General features: G+C 42.7%; 1 protein-coding gene across 3 annotated transcripts; it reads left to right on the plus strand.

Annotated features, from left to right (window-relative positions):
- Positions 1 to 597: 597 nt before the first annotated feature.
- On the plus strand, positions 598 to 21,158 carry AMD1 (adenosylmethionine decarboxylase 1). Of its 3 annotated transcripts, XM_062186605.1 has the most exons (10): positions 947 to 1,034; positions 2,483 to 2,640; positions 14,466 to 14,552; positions 15,522 to 15,648; positions 16,305 to 16,407; positions 17,871 to 17,913; positions 18,011 to 18,155; positions 18,279 to 18,371; positions 18,455 to 18,610; positions 18,977 to 21,158. In XM_062186605.1, the coding sequence occupies exons 4-10, from the start codon at positions 15,532 to 15,534 to the stop codon at positions 19,115 to 19,117; spliced, it is 798 nt and encodes a 265-aa protein (XP_062042589.1). In that variant the 5' UTR covers positions 947 to 1,034; positions 2,483 to 2,640; positions 14,466 to 14,552; positions 15,522 to 15,531; the 3' UTR covers positions 19,118 to 21,158. The 3 variants fall into 3 exon arrangements, with proteins under 3 accessions (XP_062042587.1, XP_062042588.1, XP_062042589.1); XM_062186603.1 differs by lacking the exon at positions 2,483 to 2,640 and having other exon boundaries at positions 598 to 1,034; XM_062186604.1 differs by lacking the exon at positions 2,483 to 2,640 and having other exon boundaries at positions 598 to 1,034; positions 16,326 to 16,407.

The following is a 21,158-nucleotide window of genomic DNA, read 5'->3' on the forward strand; positions in this document are numbered from 1 at the left end:
GTCTGCGTTCGCCCGCACACCGGCCGAGGCGTGAGCGGGATCCACTGCGCCTACTCATTCGACCCCCGACAAGGTGTGCGTCACGGGCAGAGGCGGTTTTATCGCCCAGGCGGCGTTCGCCTGGGGGAAACACTTTTCCAGCCGGCCAAGTCCCTCGGCAGGGGCGGGGACCTACACTCGAGGAGAGCCACCATGCCGACCCTGCGCTGGCCACCGCCCGCGCCGAACCCCGCCAGCACCCCGGAGGACCCACCCACGTTCTCTGCTGACCAGTTTTTGCGCGGCGGCGCACAGCCTCTCTGCACTCCGTTCCCCCCTCGCCCCACCATCTCTGCGTTCGACCCCACGTTTCCCAAGTCCTCAAGCCGGACAACGCGGCGCGGTCCCCCACTCAGCCGACGGCCAGAGCCAGATCTGCGGGGCAGCGTTCCTCAGGCGCCCGCCGCCAACCAGCCGCCGCTCGGCGGGAGAGCGATTGACAGGCGGCGGCAGCTAATGAGCCTCGGGGGGCGGGACCATGCGTCACTTCCGGGCCTTTGGGGGAGATGGGCTATATAAGGTCGGCGCTCACGCAGCGCCCTCGCTTACACAGTATGGCCGGCGACATTAGCTAGCGCTCGCTCAACTCTCTCTAACGGGGAAGCAGCGGACTACAAGAGACTGAACTGTATCTGCCTCTTTTTTCCAATAGACTCACGTTCAACTTGCGCTCATAAAAAAAAAAAAAAAAAGCCGGGAAAAATTTTATTAATCCTTTTTTTAAAAAAAAGTTAATATAAAATATAGCAAAAAAAAAAAAAAAAAAGGAACCTGAACTTTACTAACACAGCTGGAACAATCCGCAGCGGCGGCGGCGGCGGCGGGAGAAGAGATTTAATTTAGTTGATTTTCTGTGGTTGTTGGTTGTTCGCTAGTCTCACGGTGATGGAAGCTGCACATTTTTTCGAAGGGACCGAGAAGCTGCTGGAGGTTTGGTTCTCCCGGCAGCAACCCGACGCCAACCAAGGATCTGGGGATCTTCGTACTATCCCGAGGTGGGTGCCCGGGGCTCGCCCACAGAGCCGGGCCTGAGGCGACGGGCGCGGGCGGGCACCGGGTCCCCGCAGCCTGTAGGTGGGGCGAGAGTCGCCCGGGCGGCCGCGGAGGGCGCCGAGCTCCGGGCCGAGCGACCGCGTCCACGCGGGGCCGGAGCCGGCTTCTGCCGCCGCCGTTGCCGGGCCCGGCGCTGCCTGGGGGAGGGGAGGCGCCGGCCGCGTGCTCAGGTAACGTCCCCGGGCCGGCGTGCGGGGCGGCGGGCGGCGCCGCGGCTCGGGTGGTCCCGCAGCCGGCGCCTGCCGGGGTAGTCGGCGGCCCCCGGGGGCGAGGGGCGTGGGGGACCCCGCGCGGTCCGCGCCCGGCAGGTGTGGCCCGGCGGGCTTAGTCAGGCGCTAATTCGGGCGTGCCCGCCTCGGGAATGGAGGAGGGAGGGAGGGAGCGGGGCTGGCGCGGGGCTCGTGCCGGCCGGGGGCGTTCCCGGTCTGGGCCGGTGGGGGGGGCACTGGCGAGCAGGCCTCGAGCCCGCGCGGTCCCCGTGTCGCTTAGGCGGCGGGGATTGGGCGGGAGCCGTCGTGTCGCAGTGGCTGGGCCCCACCGCCGCCCTCACGCGCTCTGCACCAAAGCCGTTGGGGCGGCCCGGGGGCCGGCCGCGGAGCCTCTTGACCTTGGGTTGTGTAACCTGTTGGGGAGTCGGCGGGGTCCGGGGGCGCGGGCCGAGGTGAGGTGGTTGGCCTGCGTTTACGGGATCCATGCCCGATTGACCTGGGACATAATACCTTTAATGCCTTAAACTGGGGCAAAGGACCGGCGCCCCCAACTGCCGCTGCGAGCGGCCACGCGCGTGCGAGCTGGCCTCAGCGGTTTTCGGGGTCTCGCCCTTGGGAATCCCAGCGCAGAGGCGAGCTCCGGCGACATGGAGGATGCCTGGGCGCACGACCAGCAGCCCCGGGCCTTCCTAGGCCGCTCGCCGCTCCCCCGGCCCCTCGGCGCACAAGTGCGGGCGAGGGTGGCGGTGTGGCGGCGGAACCGGCGTGGCCCGCTTCATTGAGAGGCGGCGACCAATGAGCGCCCGGGCCCGGCCGAGAGCCTGGCCTCAGGGTGTGGGCCAATGGGCGTTTTAGGAATGTTGGCTGCGCTCGCCGCCGTCCCCCGACAAAAAGCAACTGGAGGAGGATCCCGGCGGACACGTGCTGCCGAGACGTTAAGGCACAGTTGGGAAGCCCAGTTTCTAGGTGCGTGTCTTGCACGATTTCGTTGTAGAAAGAAGCAGTCGTAGCTAAATGTCACAGGTCTGATTCTCAAAGCTTTGTGTGACGCTTACAGTGGCTAATGTAGCGCTCACTGTGTGCCAGGCTCGTTTCCGAATGCTTTAACATGTATGTAGTAGGAAGTGGTGGCTTTTCTCGAAATAAACGTGGGGGAGCTTACTGTTGCCTCCATTTCACAGATGGAAAAGCTGGTGTTTGTGATGGGCGTTCGGAAAAAACGATTGCGATCAGAATTATCACCTAGAAAATCTTGGCAAGGAAGAGCTGAATAACAGCCTTAGAAAATAACTAAAATTGTGTTCTCTGGTTCCTTACATGTTTGAAGCCTTAATACTTTGTAAGTACCCCCCCCCCTTTTAATAAAGGCCAAAATGCCAGAATTTAAGTTTTTGGCTGGTACGTTTGCTGAGTCAAGGAGGGGAAGAAAGGCATTTTAAAAGACAGCTTGCTTATTAAAAATGTTTAAGAACCACTTTCACTTTGTACATTCATCAGCTAAAATCGTTTTCCTGCTTAATGGTTGTTCTTAAAATGATGGCAAAAAAAAGTCTCGAAGTACTGAACATTCTGTTTGTAGAGTTCATGATTTAGTGCCATACATTTTGTGAACATTCAACATTCATTAAGCCACTGACGGCAGCCTACCATCATATCACACATGTTGTGTGTAGGTAAAGCAAGTTAAGCCAAGTAATTGCAAGGTTTTCTACAATATTGGGTTTAACTAAGAAGCCCATTGGAAATCTCCTGAGGAACATTTGTAGTGACTAGTGAAGACCGGATGCACTGGTTATTTACTACAGGGTAAAAACCTTAAAAATATGCTAGGTAAATAATATAAAACGAGTGGCCCAGCAAGAAGGGATAGTTGAAGGAGGTCTTTGAGGAGGTGAGGTTCAGATCCATGCTGAAGTACACGGCTTCTGGAATAATAAGGTCGAATTCAAACACTTTATAGTCCTGTGAACTCTAAAATGGAGGCAGTCTTGGGTGCTTACCTCATGGTAGTTATGAGGATTAAACAGGTTAACAAACATTCTTAGGTGTTATCTTTACCTTTGATTCTTTAGGGGCAAAATTTTTTCCCTTTTTAAAAACATTTTTATAATTTTTAATTTTATTTGGAAGGCAGAGTTCTGTCCCCTGGTTCACTCCCTAGATGCCTACAATAGCTAGGGAACTCCATCCGAGTATCCCATGTGGGTTGCAAGGGACTAAGTACTTAACCATCACCTGCTGCCTCTCAGGGTACACATTAACAGGATGCTGGATCCGAGTAGGAGCTGGGATGTGAACCTGCTTTCTGCTGCAGGCATCCTGTGACAGCTGTTACATTGCACCAAGTCCTTTGCTCCCCCTTTTTTTTTAAGCAACCGGGGCTACAGAAGAAAGCTTAAATTTAGATTTATATCCCAAAGGCTGCACATTAACAGGCGCCCTGACAGTTTGGCATGCAATAAGTAGCTTTATTTGAGGAGAGGTAATAGGTTCACCAGAGAATATCAGACTGCTTGACTACATTGATCCTTGAACAGAGTAACCTACTAGTTTTCTTTTTATTTAATAAAAATTTGAAATTCAAAAAGTCCTTGCATGTTATCCCACTTTTAGTATTCCATTAAAATGTGAATAAAAGTTGTGGTTACTAGATACTAACAGACCATATTAAAATAAACAAGTACATATGTGTTAGACATTAAACAAGATATAGAATTAAGAGAGGAGCCTCAGTTGTCTAAAGAGACCATTTCTCTGGATGCTAAAGACATTAAAAATAGGATATTGTGGGGAAAAAATGAATTCAAGAAGAAATAGAAATCCTAAAATAGTCAACAGTTACATTATTAAAAGACTGCTTCATTGTTCCTACCTTCTCTCTATACTCCTCCAAGAAATAGAAGGACCACACTTCCAGGCTCATTTTGGAGTTAGTATAATTTTGATATAAAAACCTAACCAAAGGGGCAGGCATTGAGGCATAACAGTTTAAGCCACCTCCTGCAATGCTGGCATCTGATCTAGCTAATGCACCTGGGAAAGCTGCAGAAGATGGCCTAAGTCCTTAGACCCCAGTATCCACGTAGAGACCTGGATGAAACTCCTGACTCCTGGCTTCAACCTGGCCTAAACCAGGCCCTTGGGAATGAACCAGCAGGTGGAAGTTCTTTTCTCTCTCACTCTGCCCTTCAAATAAATAAATAGATCTTAAAAGAAAAATAGTAACCTGACCAAATGTGAAGGAATTGGGACTCACAAACTCCTGATGAGATGTGAAAGGATACAACCACTTCGGAAAATGGTTTGGCCATTTCTCAAAAAGTGAAACATTGTCAGGATTCAGACCATTCATTTTTATTTACCCAAGAGAAGAGGAAATAGGTCTTTATACAAAGATGTGATTGATCATAGTAGCTTTATCTGTAAAAGCCCAGAAGCTGGAAACAAATATTAACAGGCAAGTGAATGAACAGATTGTAATGTGTTTATCCTATAGCATACTACAAAGCACTTAAAAAAAAAAAAAGATATGCAAAAACTTGAGTAATAAGTAGTGATGCTGAGTGAAAGAAGCCACCACCACCTCCCAAAAAAAAGACTTGAGATTTCTATAAAACTTTTTTTAAAAAGATTTATTTATTAGACAGAGAGAGAGGTCTTTATATCCTAATTGGCCATTTGGATTTATGAGATGCTTGGTGTTTTGCCTACTTTTTTGTTGAATTTCTGTGCAATTACAGAATCTATGGCTTTCCTTCTCATTTTCTAATGGTATCAACATCATAAGTCTAAAACTTAAAGGAAGCATATTTTATTAATAGTTTCCCTTTAGAAAGAACGGGGCTATCAAGGTAGGAGGTACCTTTCTCTGAAGGGAGGAGAGAACTTCCACTTTGACTATGACCCTGTCGGAATAAGATCGAAGTCGGCGAACCCTAAAGGCTTCCATAGCCTTGGCAACTCATGACTAGAGCCTAGGGAGATTACTGATGCCATAAACAGGAGTGTTAAATTGTTAAATCAACAACAGGAGTCACTGTGTACTTACGTCCCATGTGGGATCTGTCTTTAATGGGTTGTCCAATGTGAAGTAATGCTATAGCTAGTACTGAAAGTATTTTTACACTTTGTGTTTCTGTGTGGGTGCAAACTGATGAAATTTTTACTTAGTATATACTGAATCGATCTTCCGTATATAAAGATAATTGAAAATGAAAAAAAAAAAAAACTTGGTGTTAAATTGGAAATTACATAGAAAATCAATTTTTTTTAAGAAATATCATGCAGGATCTCTGTCATTAATGTGCTGTACACTGTTATTTAATGCTGTAACTAATACTCCAACAGTATTTTTTCACTTTGTGTTGCTATGTGAGGGCAAACTGTTGAAATCTTTATATATACTAAACTGATTTTTTGTATATAAAGAGAATTGAAAATGAATCTTGATGTGAATGGAAGGGGAGAGCGAGTGGGAAAGGAGAGGGTTGCGGGTGGGAGGGAAGTTATGGGGGGGAGCCATTGTAATCCATAAGCTGTACTTTGGAAATTTATATTCATTAAATAAAAAAAATAGTTTCCCTTTAGTGGTCAGCAGTTTTTTGGGTTTTTGTTTTAAGATTTTTTTTTTTTTTCTCGAGTCCTGGTTGCTCCACTTCTGATCCACTCCCTGCTTCATGCATCTGAGAAAGCAGTGGAAGATGGCCCAAGTTCCTGAGTCCCTGTCATCCATGTGGGAGACCTAGAAGAATCTCTTGGCTTCTGACTTTGGCCTGGCCGGGCCCTGGCTATTGGGGCCATTTGGGAAGTGAGCCAGTGGGTGGAAGACATATCCCTCATCAATCTTTTCCTTCCCCCCTCCTTCTCTCTCTGTCTTTCCCACTCTCTGTAACTCTGCCTCTCAAATAAATATATAAATCTAAAAAAAAAAAAAAATCAAAAGAAGATTCTAGATAAAAATTATCAAGTCAGGATTTAATATTTCCTATATAAGTATGAATAAAAGCATAAATAGGAGTCTTACCTCTTAACTTTTCCTACCTGTCACATCTCAACACCCCTCCCCACCACAAAAAATAAAAATAAATTAACAGGAATTTCATGTGTGGTGTCTGGCTGGGGCTCAGATATTAGCATTTTCTGTTTGTAACTGTGCCTTTCAAAATCTAAAGTTTATTTTAATTAGGAATAACAATTTGAGATAGAGAAACAATCTAAGTTCTATGTTGATATGTAGTATTGTTACTACATTCCAGGTTGGTTTCTTTGAACAAAGGAGGGGTGCTTAATTGTAGGGATCTCTGAATTAACTGTCCTAAGAAAGCATCCTCAGAGTCTAGGTTCTGGTCAGTTTAGGCTTTAACTCTGAAACCAGCCATCTTTAGGAAGTAGTAAATAATCTTGACACCTAGAAGAAGCTCTTTAAAATTTATTTTCTTTTTTAAAAAGATGTATTTATTTGAAAGGAAGAGTAACAGAGGGAGATCTTCTATCTGCTGGTTCACTTTCCACATGCCCTCAGCAAGAGGGGCTGAGCCTGGCTAAATCCAGGAACTCAGTTTGAATCTCCCAGGTAGGTAGCAGGTACCCAAGTGCTTGCCATCATCTGTTGCCTCCCAGGGTGCACGTCAGCAGGAAGCTAGGATCCGGAGCAGAGCCAGGACCTGAACCTTGGGCACTCAAATAGGGATTGTTTGTATTGGAAGTGGTGGCTTACTGATGTGCCACACTATCCCCTCCCCCTAGAAGCTTTTTTTTTTTTTTTTTTTTTTTTTAAGATTTACTTATTTATTTGAAAGTTACACAGAGAGAGAGAGAGGGGTCTTCCATCCGCTGGTTCACTCCTCAATTGGCCGCAACAGCCAGAGCTGCACTGATCTGAATCCAGGAGCCTGCATCTTTTTAAAAAAGATTTATTTATTAGCGAGGCAGTGGCAGAAAGAGAGAGAGAGGTCTTCCATCTGCTAGTTCACTCCCCAGATGACCAAAACTGCTGGAGATGGGCCAATCTGAAGCCAGGAAGGAGCCAGGAGCTTCTACCGTGTCTCCCTCGTGAGTTCAGGGATGGAAGGACTTGGGCCATCTTCCACTGCTTTCCCAGGCCACAGCAGAGAGCTGTATCGGAAGTGGAGCAGCCAGGGCTCAAACCGGCCCCCAGAAGCATTTTTAAAAAAACGCGATTCAATTTGAGGGCAGGATCCAAATCTGCCAGCAGCATTGTTTTCTGCCATTTCAGTTTTTTAGCATTGGCAACTTTTTAAAAAAAAAAAATCTTAACATCTTAACCATTTTAAGGGTACAATTTTATGGTGCTAATTATATTCATTGTTGTGTAGCAGATTGCTAGTATTGTTTTTCTTGTAAAACTAAAACTGGATATAGTCATCCCTTGGTATTCATGGGAGATTAGTTCCATGACCCTCCACAGATGCTCAAGTCCTTTTAAATGGCAATGTTTGCTTGTACTGCTAAGCACATCCTGTCCACATATGTGAAATGTCTCTAGACTACTTACAATAACTAATACACTGTAAGTGCTACATAGTTGTTACACTGTACTGGACAAGGGGACAGTGTGTACAACTCAGAAGGCAGTTTTCTTTTCCAGATAATTTCAATCCACAGTTGGTAGGATCTGCAGAAGTCAACCTATGGATGCAGAGCCCACTGCTAAACACTTTATGTCATTGAAATAATACAATTGTCCTTTTGTGTCTGACTTACATTAACATAATAATCTGGTTCGTTTATCTACTTTGTAGCATGTGACAGGATTTCCTTTTTTAAGGTTGCATAATCCATTGTACACATACCACTTTTGGACATTCAGGTTGCTTTCACTTTTTGGCTATTGTGATTAAGCTGCTATGAACATGGGAATACAAATATCTTGTAGACAGCTTTCTTTTTAAATTTGAGAGCCATAGAGAGATAAAGACAGTGCGAGCTCCCATCCTCTCATTTACTCTCCAAATGCCTGCAATGTCTGGAAACTCAATCCGGTCTCCTTGTGGGCCGCAGGTACTGGACTACTTTAGTCGTCACTGCTGCCTCCCAGGGTCTGCATCAGCAGGAAGCTGGAAGCCAAAAACTCTGAAAAGGGATGAAAGCATCTTAACCCCTAGGCTAAAACGCACTCCTCTTCCCCCCACTCCCTGTTTTCAATTCTTTTGGTTAAATACAGTAGAAATATGTTCAAATTTTTGAGGGACCACCATACTGTTTAAAGATTTGTTTATTTTTCGTTTGAAAGTCTTAGTTACACAGAGAGGAGAGCAGAAAAAGAGAGAGGTCTTCTATCTGCTGGTTCACTCCCCAGGTGGCCGCAATGGCTGGAGCTGCGCTGATCCAAAGCCGGGAACCAGGAGCTTCTTCCCAGTATCCCACACGGGTGCAGGGGCCCAAGGACTTGGGCCATCTTCTACTGCTTCCCTAGGCCATAGCAGAGAGCTGGATAGGAAGTGGAGGAGCCAGGACTTGAACTGGCACCAGTATGGGGTGCCGGCACTACAGGCGGTGGCTTTTCCTGCTAAGCCACAACACTGGCCCCAGCTCTCCAGCGGTTTTTATTGTCTGTTTTTTTGATAGTGACCACCCTAATGTGGATGAGGTGATATTTTGTGGTTTTCTGTGCGTTTCTCCAGGTTGTTGGCCATTTGTATATTTTTGGAAATCATCTGTTATTGATTGTGTAAAGTTGTCTTTCACTCTGTTGATTGTTTCCTTTGATACATTGAAGGTTTTAAGTTTGTAGTCCCATTTGTGTTTGGCTTTTGTTGCCTGTGCTTTTGGTGTTGAGTCAAAAAAAATCGTCAAGTCTACTTTGCTGATGCTTTTACCATAAGTATTCTTCAAGGAGTTTATTGTGTGGACACTTACTTGTCCCAGCACTGTTTGTTGAAGAGACTCTTTCCTTCCCATTGTGTTGTCTTGGCACACTTGTTATTTGACCTCACTTACATTTTAAATTACAGTTGATTGACCCTCTATGACCATATGTTTCCCATCTGTGGATTGAACCAAACAAGTAAAAAAAAAAAAATTCTAGGAGGACAAGCCTTGTGCAGCTAGTTAAGTCTCAGCTACTCCACTTCTAATCCAGCTCCTTACTGACACATCTTGGAAGGTGGCGGATGATGGTGCAAGTGCTTGGGCTGCTGCCACACACATAAGAGACTTGGTTGGAATTCCAAGCTTCTGACTTAAGCTTTGAAGAACCCTAGCTATTGGGAGCATTTGAAAGTTGCTCTTGTGCCACGCGCATGCTCTCTCTCCCTCTCTCTCTGCTTTTCAAGTAGATGAAATAAACAAATATTTAGAAAGAAAAAATTCACCATTGTTTCTATCCTCACTGCCTAGCCTAGTCCATTACAAGAACTCAAATATAAGCTTTATCGGAATCTGGCATATGCACTTATTTTATATATATATATATATATATATATATATATGATATGTATGAGCGTTTTCTCCTTGTAAAGGCAGAGCTGAGTAGTTGCAACACAGACTGCGTGCTTTACAATATTACTCTGTAGTTTTTCAGTGCTCTGCTTTCTATCCAAATTAATGATGAGAAGGACAAAAGAATTTTATGCAGTTGGTCAAGGTTCTTTGTAAATTATGTATCTATGAATTCAGTGTTAGATTTACATGGTATTAAGTTAGGGTGTCACATCAGGGACAGTAATGATGATGGAAGTTATCTGTGCTTTGTCCCAAACACAGCACACCAGCTGAGACTGAGAATCCCTGGTCTAGGTTGTAAACTATGAAGTTGGGCTCTGTGGTGATCATTGTAGTATGAAACTCCTGAAACACAAAGTTCAATAAATCTAACTAACTAAAGCTGAATGAAGATATGGCTTTGGGATGTATTCATAGCATAGGATTGCAATGTTGATTTATGGAGTTACTGACTTGAGATAACTTTTTCTGATCTTAAATGCCTCATCCTAGTTCCGGCTTAGTGGCTTAGCTGGTCTAGCTGGCACCTGCAGCACTGGCATCCCATATGGGTACCAGTGTAATTCCCAGCTGCTCCACTTCCAATCTAGCTCCCTGCTAATGTGCCTGGGAAAGCAGTGGAAAATGTCCCAAGTCCTTGGGCCCTTGCACCCATGTGGGGAGACCCAGAAGAAGCTGCTGGCTTCTGACCTCAATCTGGCCCAGTTCCAGCCATTGCGGCCATTTGGGGAAGTTAACCAGCAGATGGAAGATCTCTGCCTTTCCCTCTCTCTGTAACTGCCTTTCAAATAAAATAAATCTTTTTTTTTTTTTTTTTTTTAAAGTTCCTTGTCCTCCATGGGAGGATGGAAGGACAGGGAGTGCTGCTACACATTATACATTGTACAACCCATAGGTTAATAGGTTAGTCACCTGCAACACAGAACTATCTGGATCAAATTGTCAGGAGTACTGATTGAAAAACTTTTTTTAAAGATTTATATATTTGAAAGAGAAGAGGGAAAGACAGGTATTCTGTCTGCTGATTTACTCCCCAGGTAGCCGCCAAGGCCCTGGGCTAGGCTAGGCCAGGCCAGGCCAGAACCAGGAGCTTCACCTGTGTTTCTCACATGGGTGGCAGGGACCCAAAGATTTTAATAAATGATCTCAAAGAAATAGATGTCCATTTATTAACGATAGTACATGAACTGAATGATCTTGGTCACTATGCCTGAAAAATAATACTTTTTCCCATGTGAAGAGTAAGTAGTATCTATGAGGATTGGTTTTCTGGAACCCCCTTCTACCTACCAAAGTCCATAAATACTTGATCTTGCCAATGGCATGTACAGTATTTGCATATAACCTACCTAGTTCCTCCCCATACACTTTAAATCCTCTATAGATTACTTACATTACCTAATTCAATCTAAGTGCTATGTAAATAGTTGCTATGCAGTAAAGTTTAGAGGAAAAATTAGTGACATTTGTAATAAATATTCCAGGCATTTATTCAAAATGTGGAGAGTACAGAGTTGTTTTTTTGGTTTTGGGTTTTTGTTTCTTTTTAAGATTTATTTGATGGGGCTGACGCTGTGGCTCACTTGGTTAATCCTCCGCCTGTGGTGCCGGCATCGCATATAGGCGCTGGGTTCTAGTCCCAGTTGCTGCTCTTCCAGTCCAGCTCTCTGCTGTAGCCTGGGAGGGCAGTGGAGGATGGGCCAAGTGCTTGGGCCCTGCACCCGCATGGGAGACCAGGAGGAAGCACCTGGCTCCTGGGTTCGGTTTGGCACAGCGCACCAGCCGTAGCGGCCGTTTGGGGAGTGGCGCAGCAGTGGCCAGTTGGGGAGTGAACCAATGGAAGGAAGACCTTTCTCTGTCTCTCTCACTGTCTATAACTCTGTCAAATAAATAAAACTTTAAAAAAATAATAAGATTTATTTGAAAGGCAGAGTTAACACAGAGAGCGAGTGGAGAGACAGATCTGGTTCACTCCCCCCTAATGGCCTCAGTGGCAGGAAGTGGACCAATCTGAAGGCAGGAGCTTCTTCCTAGTCTCCCATGTGGGTCCAAGGACACAAGCACTTGGGCCATCTTCTGCTGATTTCCCAGGTGCATTAGCAGAGAGCTGGATCAGAAGTGGAGTAGCAGGAAAAACTGGCACCTATGTAGGATGGTACCACCCACACAGCACCAGCCCCTTTTTTTGCTGGTTCACTCCCCAGATGCTCACAACAGCTGGGGCCAGGCCAGGCCAAAGCCAGGAGCCAGCACCTCTTTCTGGGTCTACCATGTGGGTACCAGGAACCCAAATACCTGTGCGATCATCTGCCTCCTAGGCATATTAATCAAGAAGCTGAATTGCAAGCAGAGGTGAGAGTTAATCCTAGGCACTTCAGTAGGGGTAGAAATGCCAAAGTTCCAGGCAGCAGCCCAACTCACTGTGCTACAATATCTCTCATACACACACCCTGCCAGGACCTTCAGGTTATCTTAATCAATTCATATACCCCATAGGATTTGGGACAATCTCCAAGGTCACCTAGAGGGCAAGATGGTGGTCATAACCAAAATGGATGCAGTCGTGTTGAGCTAAATCCCTACATGTACATATCTAGGATAAAGTTTAGGGTATAATTTAGGCACAATCAGAGGTTAACAAAGACTATTGAATAATTATGATAATACACTGTAATAAACATTATTTGCCTGTGGTCTCGGTGTCTTCGTATGAACTCATCCCTCTGCCTGTGGTGATGAGGGATGACACAGTATGCATCTGATGAGGTGAAATGAGGTATGTGATGTAGGCAGTGTGCTAGCTCAGAATGGGGAGTGTGTCTCCTGGCTGATCCTGGATCATTAAGCCATGAAGATGTCCAGCACTGGGTGTGTGACTGCAGTTGGCCTTTCTGAAACTGCACGCAGAGGGGGTTTTAATGACATCAGTAGAGTGACAGACCTGAGTTAGATAACAGAACTGTGATCAAAATTTTACTCAATCCTTTTAATACTTAAATCATGGTGGATATTTTTATGTACCTCTTTATTATTAAGTGTTGGAATTCTTAATTATATATCTAGCATTTATATGTGTATACATTGTATACATTTACTCATAGTAAGTGAAATAAAATTTCTTTCCTATCAGATAAAGATTGTCTAAGACTGGATGGTTTCAAGGACTGTCACAAAGCAGAAAAGTGCCCCATGTTCTTTAGTGCTAGTTGTTTTTTGCACTAAAGCATATTTGTGGAATTGAAATATTTGTGGGTCTTGAATTGTCATTTGTAAATTATGAACTTCGAGATAGAAATAGGAAACTCAGCTATTGCTTGGTGACTTATTTTAACAGGATTTTCTAAAAATTTTTGTGATGCTCAGAGCTATCTTAATTGTAGCTTTTTTGGTCTAAACAGTACAACTTTTTATTCAAAAAATAAACCTTAAATTTTTTTTTGAAACCTCTTTAAAATTTGCTTAATAAAGTTACGGTCAAATAGAGCAGCTCAGTTCTGTAATCATTACCAAGCCTAATTCAATAACTTTTAAAGATTTTCAGATGGTTGTCCATAAGATGGCTGGTCGCTGGTAACAGTTTCTTTTAGCAAAGTGATGAAACAGGCACAAAATTCTAATAGGACTGTTTGTGCTGTTTTTGTTTTTTTTTTGTTGTTGTTGTTGTTTAAGATTTATTTGTTTAAAAGGCAGAGTTACAGAAAGGCAGAGAGATTATCCATCTGCTAAGAAATGATGGAGCCCTTTTCATGGGTAAAGACTGGCATGCAAGGGCTTTAAGATTTGTAGCCCTTAATCTGGTAATCTGAAGATATATCTAGGAATTCTTTTGTTGTTAAGATTTTTTTTTTTTTTTGAAAGGCACAGTTACTTAGGAGGAAAAAAGAGAGAGATCTTCCATCCGCTGGTTCACTCCCTAGATGGCCGCAGGAGCTTCTTCCCAGTCTCCCATGTGGTTGCAGGTGCCCAAGTACTTGGGCCATCCTCCGATGCTTTCCCAGGTGCATTAGCAGGGAACTGGATCGGAAATGAAGCAGCCAGGACTTAATCTGGTGACCAAATGGGATGCTGGTGTGGCAGATGGAGGCTTAACCTGCTGCACCACAATGCCAGCCCCTGGAATTCTTTTGAAATTTGTTTGTAATAGGCATACCAAAAAAAGAAGCACTTGCTTCCATGAAAATAAGGATAGTTCCATTTTGCTCTCTCGCTGTACTAGAATTTTCACTCTGTTGAAATGGGCTTTTTCCCATCAGATTAGAGAGCTGCATGGTTCCCAAATAGAGACTGTTATGTTGATCACCTGCCAGTTTGATAGCAGAAAATCATATCTAAACAATATTAGTAACAGATTACTCCATCAGGCAGCCTTTTAAATCTGTCAATTTAATTAGTAAAATGATGTGTGTGTTTTTTTTTTTTTTTTAATTTTCCCTTGGCTTGTAGGCTTTTGAATTTCCTCTCTAAATGGCTTATTCATGTTTTTTGTCTATTTTTCTTTCAGTAAGTTATAAATTAATGGTATAAATTTTCTGTTTTTATGGAAGGCAAAATGGACTGTACATATCAATGTTGGTTTCATAAGAGAAGCTGGAACAGTAGAGAAAATGTGGTCTTGGGGAACTTGTAAGTGTGAGAGTTTAAACTTGAGAGTAGGCAAGGACTGTTATTAATTGTATTTTTTTTTTTTTCGTTAAATAATAGATCTGAGTGGGACATACTTTTGAAGGATGTGCAATGTTCAATCATAAGTGTGACAAAAACTGACAAGCAGGAAGCTTATGTACTCAGGTAAGTCCTTCGAGCAAGTGCGAGCCAGCTAGCTCCTGACTCACTCGTGACTTCACGTGAAACATTGAATTGTTCCCCCTCAGTCTTAGTTCTAGAATCATATTTACCTCATTTTTGCCAGTGTGGTATAAAATAAAATGTTAATGATTTGAGTGTTTGTAGCCATTAGTTTTGGAACCTTACCTAATAGCGTTCCATGCTGGTTGTGATCATTCCCTTATAACCAGCAGCAAGAACTTGTCAAAGGAGGATTGACTGTCTCCACACCTCCATGTCATGCTACCCCAGCACCCCAGATGCAGGTCCTTTTCTCAGAGGACCTTGGTATCAGAACTTCAGGCGAAGTGAAAATTAGCTTCACCATATTAAAAAAATATGGGTTCTGTATTGGCATATAAAAGAGCCTCCCACCTTTTATGTAGGTGCAAAGCTATTCAATATATACTTTGAATGCTTATGTTATGTTGTGATGGTCCTCTGGGCTATTGGATTAGACAAGATGCATAAGTTCCTACTTCTTATTTATTAAGCCTTTGTTTGGCACATACAGATGTTCATCAAAATGATTACTCTGTGCCAAGCCCTGGGGGTATAGTGGTGAATAAAAGCAAACATTCCCTCCTCATGGAGCTTAGTATCTAGTTGAAGAAATAATGAGATGGTTACAGAAATAACTTGTGAGGCTGAGTAGTGGTGCAAGATGAGGAAGGGCTATGAGCCCTTCCAGATTATTGAACTCTGACCCAGAGTACAAGAGAGAACATGTGTAATGAGGCCTGTTTCTGTGAGGCTCCAGAAGCTTCAACTAACTTTTGGATAATAGAGAAGAATAATGTTACTTATTTGCTTTCTTGAGATACTAGCAAAAAATACTAGCCAAAAGTTATAAATAACTTAATTCAATAATAGGTCAATTGGATCCTGAGTAGTACAGAAATATTGTGATGATGTGACTGTTTTCATCCCCAGTGAGAGTAGCATGTTTGTCTCCAAGAGACGTTTCATTTTGAAGACATGTGGTACCACCCTCTTGCTGAAAGCGCTGGTTCCCCTGCTGAAGCTTGCTAGGGACTACAGTGGGTTTGACTCAATTCAAGTAAGTAAGCAAAAACATAAATGCTTAGCCTATGATGTGCCTCGTAAATAAATCTATATTAACTGTCCAGTTATAATGCATAAGAGGATGTGGTGAGATGATCCACACTGTAGGAGAAAGAGAACTATAAACTGTTGAGCCTGTTGGGATGAAATTCGAATGGGAGAAAAAAGTAAAGGAGTCAGACAGAATAACTGTTGGCATGAGAAACTGCAAGATAAGAAGGAAAATTTCATGACTGAGATGACCTAGTTTGGGGCCATCCTTTCCTGCCTTCCAAAGGCATATCAGCAGAGAACTGGATAGAAGCAGAGTAGCCAGGACTCGAACCAGCACTCTGATATGGGGTGGTGGCTTGGGTGTCAACAGCAGTGGCTTTAACTTCTCCATGACGTAGGCCTTGTCTATATGGTTTTGACCCATCTGTAGACTGGGTATACTGATCTCAGAAACAAAACATTGCCGTATTCTATAAATGCACACTAAGACTACAGCAGAATCAGTCCAGGAAGCTAATTATATACTTTTTAACATTGGGGAAAATACTAAAATTTTGATTTGCTGAATTTCTATGTGCAGAAAATAGTTTTGCTTTAGAAAAAAATGGTACAGGATTCTGTGTCTTAAAGTTCCCTTTTTTCCTTCTTCTTCTTAAGAGCTTCTTTTATTCTCGTAAGAATTTCATGAAGCCTTCTCACCAAGGGTACCCACACCGGAATTTCCAGGAAGAAATAGAGTTTCTTAATGCGATTTTCCCAAGTAAGTTTAAATGAATTTAAATCTGCCTTCTTAAAGGATTTAATGTTTCATATATCTCTGTGTGAGAATGCATATATATGCAAATACAGCACACTATGTATTTTCTTTCATATATATTTATTTTAAGATGTGTTTACTTTGAAAGTCAGAGTCACAGAGGGAGAGAAATCTTCCATCTGCTGGTTTGCTGTTCAGGTGGTTGCATCTCCCAGGACTAGGCCAGGCTGAACCCAGGAGCCAGGAGCTGCTTCTGGGTTTCCCACATGGGCGGCAGGGGCCCAAATACTTGAGCCATCTTTTGAAAGCTGCTTTTCCCAGGCCATTGGGAGGGAGTTGAATTGGACATGTTGCAGCTGGGACTGGAACCAGCACCCGTGTGCGGTGAGGGCATTACAGGCAGCAGCTTTATCTGCTATGCCACAATGCCTGTCCCTCTAATATTTTGCTTTTTAAACCTACCTGGATGTTTTATCAGTACAATAGTAAACTTTATATGATAGAATTTACAGAGTGTAAAAACATTATTTCTGCACCAAAATGAACTTAGTTTCATTTTATTAAGAGGCAGAATGAGAGACACAGAGATCTCCTGTCCATTTGTTTACTCCCCAGTGGGGCTGGGTGGAGGCCAAAGGCTGGACCCAGAGACTCAGTTCATGTCTTCCACGTTGGGTAGCAGGAACCCAAGTAATTGAAGCATCACCACTACCTCCCGTGGTCCATTGTAGGGGTAAGCTGGAGTCAGGAATTGTAGGGGAGGTACCAAACCCAGACTCTGCTATGCAATGTGAGAACTGGTATCTATCTTAAGCACTAGCTCAAACACTGACCCCTTCCATGAACTTTTTTGAGTGACCTCCTGTATCCTTTGACAATATAAAGGAAGAGCTATGAGCCCTTCCAGATTATTGAACTCTGACCCAGAATTTTTTGAACTGGCTTACAAATGATCTCTGATATAACACCCTTACTTCTTGGATGAGACAAATCCTAGCATAATTTAATAACTGCACAAAGTGACTCACATGATCCAACACAAAAACCATACTAAGCTACATCAGAGTGTTGATTATCAGTACAAATGCCTGCCAAGTGTTTGTGTTGAGACCTTGAAACAGTATCGGAAATATTGCATAAATAACTTTGTATTTAATTGGGGGAGTAGATAAATGGGTAACCAGACTCCATTTCCTAAAGGAGTTTAGCAGGGAGGGTAAGCTGTTGTTTATCATCTCCATTTAGACAGACCTACTGGCCGAAATATCAGCCTCCCAGTGATGGCCAGACAATGTCTTAGTGCAAGGAGGGATCCTGCTTGTCTCAGATTTACCCACTTAGTTTCCCTTCACTGCTGATGTGTCTGATTGATGATAGACACTATCATGTTGCCTGTTAGAAGGTTGCTAATAAGCCATCCTGTTCAGTGGATATTATATTTATTTTACATTCTCTTTCCTCAACAGATGGAGCAGCATATTGTATGGGACGTATGAATTCTGACTGTTGGTATGTTTGAAATTCTGTGGAATTTTTGTGTAATTTGTGTAGGATTTACTTTAAACCACCAATTAGCATTTTTAGAAACTATTTTTTTATTGTGTAGGTACCTGTATACTCTGGATTTTCCAGAGAGCCGGGTAATCAGCCAGCCAGATCAAACCCTGGAGATTCTGATGAGTGAGCTTGACCCAGCAGTCATGGACCAGTTCTACATGAAAGATGGTGTTACTGCAAAGGACGTCACTCGTGTAAGCATTTCCTATAAAAATCACTGCTAGATTCTTCTGGGTGGGCACTCAGTTTTGTTTTGTTTGTTTTGTATTAATTCAAGATTGTGTTTAATTTGATCTTGGTTTTTTTTTTTTCCCCAGGAGAGTGGAATTCGTGACCTGATACCAGGTTCTGTCATTGATGCCACACTATTCAATCCTTGTGGGTATTCAATGAATGGAATGAAATCGGATGTAAGTAATAATATCTTGCTTCAATAACTATTTAAATACTTTAACATATCCTTTGCATTCTAACACAAAGCTGTTTCTCTAAGGGAACTTATTGGACTATTCACATCACTCCGGAACCAGAATTTTCTTATGTTAGCTTTGAAACAAACTTAAGTCAGACCTCCTATGATGACCTGATCAGGAAAGTTGTGGAAGTCTTCAAGCCAGGAAAATTTGTGACCACCTTGTTTGTTAATCAGGTAATTTGATTTCTTAATTGACAATAAAATCTTAAAGGGAGGGAGTAAGGCTAGTAAGGCCTGTCATAAAGGCATGTTCTAAAACAGAGCACTTAACTAGTCACGCCGATGGTCACCAGAGGTACTCCTTGCCGGGGAGGTTGCTGCTGGTGGATGAGAGGTTGTATGTGCTTTGTGGGACTTCTGCCCATCCTTGTTTTCCATCTTGTCCTGTTGACAGACCTGGTAGGGGAACATAAGATGCCCCACTGCAGTCTGTAGGATGGCAGCTGAAGTAACTCCCATGCCAGCGTTTCAATAAGATAGAGGTGTGTTTATTGCATAACTTTCACTGGATGTACTAATAATTGTTGAATTTGTTCCCAGAGTTCTAAATGTCGCACAGTGCTTTCTTCGCCCCAGAAGATTGAAGGCTTTAAACGTCTTGATTGCCAGAGTGCTATGTTCAACGATTACAATTTTGTTTTTACCAGTTTTGCTAAGAAGCAGCAACAACAGCAGAGTTGATTAAGAAACATGAAGAAAAAACGCAAAAAGAGAACACACATAGAAGGTGGTGGCCGCTTTCTAGATGTTGACACTGGGGGCCATGCTTTCTGTAACCACCACTTTGTAGTTGCACAGAGCCCTAGATGTAATGATAGTGGAATCATTTTGAATTGTATGCATTATTATATCAAGGAGTTAGATATCTTGCATGAATGCTCTCTTCTGTGTTTAGGTATTCTATGCCACTCTTGCTGTGAAATTGAAGTGCATGTAGAAAAAAACTTTTACTATATGAAACTTTACAACACTTGTGAAAACAATTCAATTTGGTTTATGCGCAGTGTAATATTTCTGCAGGTATCGTCCAAAATTCCCCACAGACAAGGCTTTCGTCCTCATTAGATGTTGGCCTCAGCCTAACCATCTGGGACTGTTCTATTGCTGCCAGGATTTTATGTCCAGTTACCTCCACTTTCTAGAACATATTCTCTACTAATGTTATGGAAACCAATTTCTACTTCATACAGATGTTTTTTGCAACAGCAATTAAAGTTTTTCTTCATGAGTTGATTCCTCTTAAGAAAATGATTGCAGTTACTCATTTTGTGTATTTCTATTTTAACATTATTGCTCCTTGCATTTGTACTTTAATTGATTTCTTCCCTCACCATGGTGTCTGCCCCAAATCCCCCAAATAAAGCAATACACTGTCACACTGTGGGTTTATAAGTGACTCTAATACCCCACATGGGGAAGCAGGGGGGTGGTCCCTGGGCTTAATTGTCTTCTAAGAACATGAGTCATTTGAATTGGCATGAACTCTTTTGGAAGATAATGAAAGTAAACTTACCCAGTTTTAATTAGCAAGGAAGACCCATAGAGAGTTGTAGAGACTAGGGTGTCCTGCCTCACCTGTGTGGAAAACCTGAGCTATTCTGTGCTCCACAGTAAATGAAATTGGCTATTAATGAGTGCCATGCCTTTGACTGTCTTCCTAAGTCATAGTATAAAGGGATTTTTGTCAGTTGACTAGCAGGGAGAATTAGCAAAGGATGTACTGGATTCAGTAAGTCAGCTTGGATTATTGACCTTAACTTTGATTACCATAGTGTAAAGTTTGGTTCAGAGCAGAGTCGGTGTCTTTTCCGTCTTGTAGCTTAAAGTTGTGTGACTTTGTAATGGATGTGAGTGTTCTGACTTCACATGTGCCTCTAACTATGGTGTCCCATTCACCATGCCATTCACTGGATGAGATGAATGACTGCTCAGAATGAGAATTGTTCAGGTTGTTTAGATATACGACAAAACAATATACAAATGAACAAAATATAATGTAAAATTCCAAAATAGTCAATAGGAAATGACTAGAAATACAGACTTTTAAGAGTTGGCATCTTTTAGCTATATTTGCAATTACTGTGGGATTTAAGCAACTGACAGAACAGTAATATGGGGTAACATTTTTATTTCTTGTCTTCACAACATTTGTTAAAATAATTTCTGGATTGATGCAGTGATGTTTTGTTCCTGCCGTATTTATAAATGAAGCACCTTTTTTAAGTGTTTCTAAACATAAAATCATCTTGGTTTGAAATCAAGTGGTTGGAACACTGTTTTCATTTAGTTTAAGCGCGTGGTTGATTGAAAGTTTCCTTGGAAGGTTTCAATCAATGTGATCAGTTTGATTTTGTAATGAGCACAGCACCTACTATTTTGAGTTGCTGTTTTGAGGACCAATACTGGAAGTGGATTTTGTTCTTGAACAGTATCCTAGTAGTTAGATGACGATGATTGTTGGCTTGAGGTCTGATTTTTTTTTTTTTCCCCCTGATTTCTAATGATTTCCCTAATAATTCTAATGTGGAAAATTTGTACAAATTTGTGTGGAACAGAGCCTACAAAAATGAAAAGTGTAGATTGACTAGTAATCTAAAATTAGTATGGCAGAGGAGGAAGAGTTTGGTGCCATAATTTCTCCCTTCATTGGTGTTGGACTTAAATCAGTTGAAATGTATTTCTGTACCACAATTTAAGCTTCAATAAAAATTTGCTTGATGAA

Source organism: Lepus europaeus, chromosome 3 (genome assembly GCF_033115175.1).
Source record: "Lepus europaeus isolate LE1 chromosome 3, mLepTim1.pri, whole genome shotgun sequence".
NCBI lineage: Eukaryota > Metazoa > Chordata > Mammalia > Lagomorpha > Leporidae > Lepus > Lepus europaeus.

Excerpts from the sequence above, each read along its gene's own strand:
- AMD1 (XM_062186603.1), top strand. The coding sequence starts at position 925 with ATGGAAGCTGCACATTTTTTCGAAGGGACCGAGAAGCTGCTGGAGGTT. Across the intron at positions 16,408-17,870 it reads TCTTAATGCGATTTTCCCAA|ATGGAGCAGCATATTGTATG; the intron begins GTAAGTTTAAAT and ends TTTCCTCAACAG. Across the intron at positions 18,156-18,278 it reads CTGCAAAGGACGTCACTCGT|GAGAGTGGAATTCGTGACCT; the intron begins GTAAGCATTTCC and ends TTTTTTCCCCAG.